Source organism: Mobula hypostoma, chromosome X2 (genome assembly GCF_963921235.1).
Source record: "Mobula hypostoma chromosome X2, sMobHyp1.1, whole genome shotgun sequence".
NCBI classification, from domain to species: domain Eukaryota; kingdom Metazoa; phylum Chordata; class Chondrichthyes; order Myliobatiformes; family Myliobatidae; genus Mobula; species Mobula hypostoma.
Window position 1 is genome coordinate 35905295 of NC_086129.1, and position 9598 is coordinate 35914892.

Genomic DNA, 9598 nt, shown 5'->3' on the forward strand with positions numbered 1-9598 from the left:
CCGAACATAGATTGAGACACCTCTTTGCCGAGCACCTACACTCTATCCGCCAGAAAAAGCAGTATCTCCCGCTGGCCACCTCTTTTAATTCCACTTCCCATTTCCATTCCAATATGTCAATCCATGGCATCTTCCACTGTCAGGATAAAGTCACATTTAGGTTGGAGGAACAACACCTCATATTCCACATGGGTAGCCTCCAACCTGATAGCATAAACATTGATTTCTCAAACTTCCGGTTATGCCTCCCCCTTCACCATTCCCCATCCCTTTTTCCCTCTCTCACCTTAGCTCCTTACCTGCCCAACACCTCCCTCTTGTGCTCCTCCCCCCTTTCCATTCTTCCATGGCTTTCTGTCCTCTCCTATTAGACTCCCCCTTCTCCAGCCCTTTATATCTTTCACCAATCAACTTCCCAGCTCTTTACTTCATCCCTCACACTCCCAGTTTCACTTATCACCTTGTGTTTCTCTCTCCCTTCCCCACACTTTTTAAATCTACTCTCAGCTTTTTCTCTCCAGTCCTGCCCAAGGACCTTGGCCCGAAACGTCGACTGTACTTTTTTCCATAGATGCTGCCTGGCCTGCTGAGTTCCTCCAGCATTTTGTGTCTGTTGCTCAGATTTCCAGCATCTGCGGGTTTTCTCTTGTTTGTAATTAATTGGAAACTATTTTGGGGATTTTGCAGCACTGAAAAGTGCTACATAAATCCAAGCCTTTCTTGAAAAGATGACATCATGATGGAATGAATTTGTGGTGATGGCAAAACTTTAATCACATTGTCAATATTCTGTTAAACTTAGAGCTACTTCTGAAGTCTTCATTGGGCTGGTAAGTATGGAAATTGCAAGTGCCATCAATGACACTCTGCTCCTCTATGTGACATAACGAACATGGCAATCCAAGTAGAATTGCTGACTAAATATACCCTTTAACCATTTATACACTATTCTTACAATACAATCTGTTGCAACTACTGTCCTCTTGAAAGAAGCATAACTGAGCTTTTAATGATGTATTGAGATAAAATTCCTTTTGAACCACTTATGCCTTAGAGTCTTAATTTTAGAAGTGTTGATGCTTATTTCTTGAAAATAACATTCATAACTTTTACTTACTCTTTACTATGTTACTTCCCTTGCTATTTTCCTCCTTAAATAGTGAGACAAAGAGGCTTGAAGAGGACATCTTGAAACTTAGGACCTTGGCAACTGAACTCAGGGTTATTCAGGACCCTCAGAATTGGAGCAGAATAAATGTTACAGAGGGTCATTCGGCTGGTGGGGATTTACAGGAGTGAGTTCAAGAAACCACATTCTACAGATCAGGCTTGAAAAATTTTTATTAGTGGCTTCAAAATCATTGTTTTTTACAAATAAAAGCATTTGAAGGGCTTTAAATGACTACAAGCAAAGACATGGCATTTTGTGTTCCAAAGCAATTCCACAGTTCTGGGTAACAATTTAGCTAAGTACTTTTGCTGTTTAAGGGCTGCAGGTGGAAGTTTGGCAAAGCCGAGGACACACACGGTAGATTCTGCTGATTGACGTTTGTATTTTGTGACAATTTTGTTTTGTGTTTCCTCCACATTTTTTGTTGCCTTCTTTACAGGGACCACTTGTTTCAATCTACTGGTTGACGTTGCTGCTAAGATATATGATTCCAGATTTTATTTGGTGCTTTCAACACTTGTGAGGCTGGCCTACAGTTAGTTCTCTGATGTACAGAACCACCTTATGTGCTAAGAATCTATCTTATTTTGAACAACCCTTCTGGGCTACTTCAATTGCCAGTTGGCTCACCTTGCTCATGCTATCTTTGATCAGCGGAATTATCTTATTGAGCAGCTCTTGCGAGACTTGGTCAACCATGCTGCGTGTCTGCTCGTCATTGCCAGTCATGTGCTGGATGTTCACATTTCCAATAGTTTTCAGTTGTACTCGCTCAATGGATGGACTCAGCACATCCCGCGCGTCCTTCATGCTTTCCAGTCTGGCCCTAAGAACCTTGTTGTAGGGGGTAAGTAACTGCCCCCATCGGTTGAAGTTGAGTTTTTCAACGCTGGGTGTCAGACTTTGAGTAATTTCTTCAACGTCCTTGCTGATCTTCTGACGCATGCCATCAATGGCAACTGAGAGCTTCTCACCCATGTTGCTCAGCTGCTCTGTGACCTGCTGTTGAATGGCCTCTCTCCTCTCAGACATCTCCGTTTCAAAGTCGTCTGCGATGGGAGTCAGGCCAGGATTAGCCATTGTGGGGCTGGAAGAATCAACAAGAAAAGGAGATGAACTCGAAAGGTGTATATCCAAAAAGACAGCTTGCATGAAAGTTTCCTGGTAACTGGATGCTTGGAAAAGATTCAAAACAAAATGGAGAGTGAGATAATAGATAAGGAAAGAAACTCAAACACCTTCCATAGTTAATGCCTTTGTTTGATGTTTGGTAATAGGCACAAAGTAACAGAAAATAAGACCTGTAATAAGTCACTTGACTCTTCAAGACAAGCCCATAATTCAATTTGGTCATGGCTGATTGCTTACCTCAATACAATATTCCTCCTCTTTTCTTGGATCCCTTGAAGCCTTTCATGTCTAGAATGTATCTCCTTCTTAAATATATTCACCTCTATAATATAGACTCAGTGACTCCGTCTCCACTGCCTTCTGAGTGCAGAATTCCACAAATTCACCAATCCCTAAGGGAAAAGTTTCTCCTCATCTCAGTCCTTAATGTCAGCATATGACTGAGACATCAACCCTTCCCAATTCCCTCCCCTACTCCATTTGACCCTCAAGCCCCAGGAAACATCCTTTTTGCATTCAGTCTATTAAAACACGTTAGGATTTTGTCAGTTTCAGCAAATCCCTTTTTCATTCTTCTAGATTCCAGAAAATATAATCGACCAAATTTCTCCTCAGGTGATAGTCCTGCCATCTTGGGAACCCATCCAGTGAACCTTAGCTATACCCTCCAGTATGCAGTATACCCTTTCATAGGTAAGGAAATTAAAATTGCACACAATGCTCCCAAATGTCATTTTGCCAAAACCTCATATAACTACAGCAAAATATCCTTGTTCCTGTACTCAAAAAACTTCAGTAATGAAGGCCAATATGCCATTCACCTTCTTAACTGCTTGCTGCACTTGCATGTTGGTTTCTAATGACTGGTGTACAAGAAGAACAAGGTTCCGTTGTACATCAATACTTCCAAGCTCTCACTATTTAAATAAAAAAATTGCCTTTGAGGTTTTTGCAACAAATATAATTTCTTCACACTGCATCTACCGTGTATTTACTCATTCCACTTGTTACAATTGGCTTGAAACCCCTTTGCATCCTCCTCATAACTCACAATCTCACTCAGTTCCATGTTGTTGACAGAAATATTACATTCAGTTCCTCATCCAAATCATGAACATACTGTATACAGTTGAGGCCCAGTCACTGATCCCTGTAGTGGCACCTCTGTTTCCCACCTTCCGTCAAATCATTTTCAATCCATGATTGATTATTACCCCCCAGTCCCATGTGGTTTAATTTTGCACAGTAGCCACTTACGTGGGACTTTATCAGAGGCTTTAAGAAAATCCAAACACACCACATCCACTTGTTCTCCCTTGTCTACTTCACTAGTAGAGGCCTCAAAAACTCCAGGAGGGTTATCATACCCCTTCATAAATGCAGTGATGATATTGCTTAATCCTAACTGTGTTGTCTAGAGCAGGAGATCAGTCTCAGGATACAAGGTAAAGCATTAGGACGGAGATGAGGAGTATTTTCTTCACTTAGGACATAGTGAATTTGCGGAATTCACTACTATAGACAGCTGTAGCAATTAAATACTGAATATATTTTCTGAAGGAGACAAATAAGTTTCTGCACATAATAGGCAACAGTGGATATGGGAAGATAGGAGAACTATAGTATTTAGATAGGGGATCTCATGATAGTATAGAACAGCAGATAAGATTCAAATATGACCTTCTTCATCTAACACCCATTACTATTTGACTTCCAATTCCCATTTTGACATGACTACTCATAGCCCCCTCTACTACCAAGATGAGGCCAAACACAGGTTGGAGGAGTAACACCTGACTGGGTAGCCCCCAACCTGATGGTACAAACATCAATTTCTCAAACTTCTGGTAATTTCTTCCCCCACCATCCTTCTCTCTTCTTCCATTTCCTGATCTGGTTACGCTCTTAAGTTCTCTTCTCCTCACCTGCCCATTGCCTCCCCCTGGTTCTTCTCCTCCTTTCTTTTCTTCCAATGGTCCACTGTCCACTCAGATTTGATTCTTTCTTCTTCAGATATTTACCTCTTCCATCCATCCACTCCAAGCTTCTTACTTCATCTTTCCACCCACATCCACCCATCTTCCCCATCACCTGGTGTCACCTATCACCTGCTTGTACTCATTCCCATACCCCCTCCTTCTTATCCTGGTTTCTTCCCCCTTCCTTTCCAGTTGTGTTAAAGGGCCTCAGTGCAAAATGTTGACTGTTCATTCCCTTCCATAGATGCTGCCTGACTTGTTGAGTTCCTCCAGCATTTTGCGTGTGTTATCCATTACCCTTTGTTTAGTCTCTGTCTGACTACCATGTGCAGCTCATCAGCTTCCACTCAACAACCCTGGCACTGGTTCAGTTCATCAATTCTCTGCTGATCAGTAAATGTGCCAACTTTTTAATTATCTTACTAAATGCAACATTTTGTCATTTCGAATCATCTCACAGGAGCCCAGCCTGTACTAATAACACCCCTCACGGCAGGTACTCACTTGTGTCGTTGGTTAGCTTTCAAGCCCTGTAGCTGGTTCGCATCATCCTCGGCATCATTGTCCAATTGGCTGATGCGGTCTCTCAAGACATTTTGAAACTGATCACTATCGTCAGCCCATGAGCCTTCAGGGTGAAGGGAATGGAAGGAATAGAGAAAGAACACACGAGAAAGGTTCAATGAGTCTGCAGTTTAATTCACTGAGAAGTGGGTTCTAGTCATTGAAGAAGTAACCTGGTGACTTCATAGAGCCAGGGCCCTCTCCATTACAAGGCAGCTGGTGAGGCACCATCAGGACTTGCTCTGCAGGGTTCCAAACAATTCTCTATCATGACATTTGGACAGTCACAGGAATGTCGTTTGATGGTATACTGAGAGAGGCAGCTTTTGTGGACTCCAAGACAAAATGATTCACCTTCAGTGGAAGTAAGCACACAATATTATATTGACCACCTACTGTAGAGCTGACTGCTTAATAGCAGTTAGTTGTATACCCCACCGTTATTTACTTAAAGAGCAGAAATTGTGGGAAGAAATTGAGGGAAGAGGATAATAACAGCAGCATAATGGGGTCAAGCAACACAAATAAAAGTTGCTGGTGAACGCAGCAGGCCAGGCAGCATCTCTAGGAAGAGGTGCAGTCGCCGTTTCAGGCCGAGACCCTTCGTCAGCATAATGGGGTCCACATGATTCACAATTGGAGACAGAGATGGGAACAGAGTGATGGATCACAGTGGAGATAACACACTGAGAATGGGTCAGAGACAGAGTGATACTAAGAGTGTGTTGTAGGCAAGTGGGAGAGGGTTATGCGATGGGTTGATAGGGATGGGAGTATAAGGAAAGGAAGATGGAAAGAGCAAGAGGGACAAGGCAATGAAGACAGTGATCAGAGTGAAAAGGTAAGCTTTGAACCAGTTTCTTATGGCTTTGAAACCAGTATAAAAGCCTACCTAGATCAGGTACCATATCAAATAATCAGAGGAAAATAAAGTATACCAACCTGAGAGTGTGAGGAGGATTGAAATCACAATCGATGACTTGATTATCATGGTGGATGTTTCAAGCTATGAACAATCCGAACGGAAATGAAAATCTGAGTTCCACTCATATTTAACCTCTAAAACTCCAAACAAATTTTATTCGGTGTCTTTGTAGGTTCAGACTAGAGTTATTCATTAACACTTTGATGTTTTTGACCTTGTTAATGAGAACTTGTTGATCTTTCAATGCAATTCCATTAAGGTTCGGATTGGTATAAGCATCAGTAACAAAGTCACTGGAGGGAAAACATCTAAAACTGTTCTAATGTTCTTTAGTAGAATAAATTGCAGATCCACACAAAAGACAAAACTTTCACTCATTTACATACACTATAGAATCCAATGGACCAAACTTCTTCCCACTCACATACGTTACAGAATTTCAACGGGCCAAATACTTCCCATGACACAAAATCTACAGAATCTTGTTAATGTTATTGGGGCAAAGCACTCCCATTTTGACCATATTTTGAAAGCTCTCCTGTGCACAGTCCAACTGATCAAATGATGTTGCTCTTCAATAGCAAAGCCTCTTGTTTTCAAAAACAAATCGATTATATTTTGGAGGGAAAGCTTCTTTTGACTGACTGACTTGTTAAAGGGATAGTATCCTGAAAGAACCTTCTGCCCATCAGTTTTCATGTCTGAGGGACAATGACATAAATTGAGGTGAAAGCCCACAACACTAAATCTACTTACCTTACAAACAACCCGAGTCTAAACCAGCAGGGACAGCAGAATGCTCATAGAATTTGGTCAGCCTTGAAGTCCATTGTAACTAGTGCCTACAAAAAAAAATGTTTGGCTTCTCCATCTGAACTCACTAAGTCCTGATTTATCAAAACTATCAGGGGATTCAGGATTAAACCAAACACAAATGCAAATCATATTTGGACTGGAAACATTGTCAAGAAAAGGAGCAGATAAACAATTTCTTTGGCACTGAAAGCTGAAGTTCAACATATGGTAGGTGGAAATGCACAGGGAGATCAGGAACTCACCAATAACCGCAACAGGCTTGGATTCTTCAGTGCTGTCAAAACATCTGTGACCCCAACACCTAAGGAGACTAGCTTGCTAAGAGACAATAATAGAGGTTTGCTTACCAACTGGCTATACTTCATTAGAAGTCTGAAGAGATTTGGCATGTCACCAAAGGCTCTAGCAAACTTCTGCAGATAAACCATGGAGAGCATTCTGACTAGTTGCATCACCGAGACACAGCAGAGTGTTGTAGGCTCACCCCGCTCCATCACGGGCACAAGCCTCGCCACCATCGAAGACATCTTCAAAAGGTGGTACCTCAAAAAGATAGCATCCATTACTAAAGACTCTCACCATCTGGGACATGTCCCCTTCTCACTAGTAACAACAAGGAGGAGGTACAGGAGCCTGAAGATGCGCACTCAACATTTTAGGGATGGCCTCTTCCTTTCTCATGGGTTCATGAACTCATGAACACTACCTCACTATTCCACTCTTTGCACTATTTATTTACTTTATTTCTTATTGTAACTTAGGTTTTTTTTATGTCTTGCACTGAAATGCTGCCACAAAACAATAAATTTCACAACATCAATTAGTAATAATAAACCTGATGCTGATTTTAACTGGGAAGCAGTCAGTGCTTATTGTACAAGGCACTTCAAAGGCCCCTTCAATGGATTCTCTGTCTGATATGTGTTCTGGACTGCTCGATCCACCACGACTGCCACCCATCCAATAAAGAACAACGAAGCCTTGGAGGAAAACAAAATACTTGAAGTATCACAACATGGTTAGGTCACATTGTAATCTTAACACTCTCACCCAGGCAGAGAAGAGTACGTTAGAGGATCTTACAAATGATGTTCCTGTGACCTTCTTGAAGAAAGGAGATGGGTCTGACTGTGATACCTACTGAGGTCTCTCCCTGCTCTTGCCAGAAGGAAAGCCACTGCTGGGATACTTTCCAATGATCTGCTTATGAGGCTCTGTATCACATCTTGGACCCCCACCCTGAATCATGTATAAGATATAGGAGCTGAATTGGGTCATTCGGCCCATCATATCTGCTCTGTCATTTCAACACGACTGACCCATTTCCCTCTCAGCCCCCATCTCCTGCCTTCTCCCTGTAAGCCTTTGTGCCCCGACTAATCAAGAATCTATCAACCTCTGCCTTAAATATACCCAATGACTTGGCCTCCACAGTCACCTGTGGAAATGAATTCCATAGATTCACCACCCACTACCTATCAACTACAAAAGAGCCAGTCTCCACACATTAGACCGAGGCTGATATTGAGATATCAGCAATTCACTGCGAATGTGTTTTCCTCATTATGGCTCCAATTAGTCCATGAAGTCCCAGCCTTTGAATCAGAAGCTCTGTTATAGTAAAACATTACCAGAAGACAAAGGAAATGTTTCAAGGATTTTCCCAGAGTTTCCATGACAAAAACGTAACACCCTCAGCATGGGAATCTCTGCTAATCACGACTCAAAATAGAGACCATGCTCAGAACTTTGAGCCACTTGGGCATGTGGAAATCCAGAGAGCAAAGCAAAAGGAATGCATCGCTTTCCGTAACACCCACCTGCCTGGCCCATCAGACACCTCCTGCTCAGAGCCTGCAGGACCTAGTTAAACACTCCAGAAATCAATGAATTAGAGGGAAAGCAACTTATCCTTGACCTGAGAGAATGCCAAAGAAAAAAGATCATGACTCATAACCTAACATGATTCTACCATTGTCACGGTCCCGACTGTTAATTCCCCATATTCTCCTAATTCCCTTTGATTGCGGCACACCTGATGTTCATTTAAACCTGCAGCATAAATATCCCGGCTTTGCATCCACTCATCGCCAGATCGTTGCTGGTGTGGTAATTCATGTTCCTGGCTGCTTAGGATTGTGTATTCTAAGTTTTACTTCAGCACCGAGGTTTACCTGCGTAACTCTGTCTTAATTTAAACTTAAGTCCTTTTACTTACATGGGTGAAATCAAGAAATTCCATGACATGAGACGAGGAATCAGCTGCCCTAGAAGTACGTAGCAATTGTTGTGCATGTATCATGCTGCACTCCTTATGTGGTGGCCTGCTGAAGGTAATGCCCTTATTAACCAGTCTGCTCATCTTCCTGAACCACTGGTTCAGCAAAGTCATGTACCCTACATCATAGAACATAAACAGTACAGCCCTTTTCTCACTGGTACCATCAGGCAGGAGGTACAGAAGCCTGAAGGCACACACTCAGCGATTCAGGAACAGCTTCTTCCCCTCTGCCATCCGATTCCTAAGTGGACATTGAACCCTTGGACACTACTTCACTTTTTAATATATATTATTTCTGTTTTTTGCACGATTTTTAATCTACTCAATATACATATACTGTAATTTATTTATTTATTATTTTTCTTATTTTATTTATTTTTTTCTCTCTCTCTGCTAGATTATGTATTGCATTGAACTGCTGCTACTGAGTTAACAAATTTCACATCACCTGCCGGTGATAATAAACCTGATTCTGATTTTTTGGCTTTCTTTTAGCACTATATACAGTATATATACATACACACACACAATATATATATATATGTTCTGCTGCCACAAAACAGTAAATTTCATGACATAGGCCAGTGTAGACCGGTGATATTAAATCTGAAAATAAGAAATTCTGAGTAGGGAACAAGTGGGAACACACTTACAAGGCATGTAGATACAGACAGTGACTCTCACAAAGAAAATGCCCAGGGAAAGAGACACAGAAGAGTCAAAGCTTCTCA

The 9598-nt window shown here is 41.7% G+C and overlaps 1 protein-coding gene across 2 annotated transcripts; it reads right to left on the bottom strand.

Moving 5' to 3' along the window:
* Nucleotides 1-1342: 1342 nt before the first annotated feature.
* Nucleotides 1343-9085, bottom strand: LOC134340773 (uncharacterized). 2 transcript variants are annotated; one of them, XR_010016633.1, is made up of 4 exons: nt 8805-9085; nt 5788-7566; nt 4786-5199; nt 1343-2258 (listed from the first exon to the last, which is right to left on the bottom strand). XR_010016633.1 is itself a non-coding variant. In XM_063038278.1 (4 exons), the coding sequence occupies exons 2-4, from the start codon at nt 5834-5836 to the stop codon at nt 1754-1756; spliced, it is 678 nt and encodes a 225-aa protein (XP_062894348.1). In that variant the 5' UTR covers nt 5837-7566; nt 8805-9085; the 3' UTR covers nt 1343-1753. The 2 variants fall into 2 exon arrangements, 1 of the variants encoding a protein (XP_062894348.1); XM_063038278.1 differs by having other exon boundaries at nt 4786-4909.
* Nucleotides 9086-9598: the final 513 nt, after the last annotated feature.

What these genes read in the sequence shown, in the direction of transcription:
- LOC134340773 (XM_063038278.1), bottom strand. Translation starts at nt 5,836, where the DNA reads ATGATAATCAAGTCATCGATTGTGATTTCAATCCTCCTCACACTCTCA. An exon ending in AATCCTCCTCACACTCTCAG is followed by an intron (nt 4,910 to 5,787) that starts GTTGGTATACTT and finishes TTCACCCTGAAG; the next exon opens with GCTCATGGGCTGACGATAGT. An exon ending in AAAGCTAACCAACGACACAA is followed by an intron (nt 2,259 to 4,785) that starts GTGAGTACCTGC and finishes TGATTCTTCCAG; the next exon opens with CCCCACAATGGCTAATCCTG.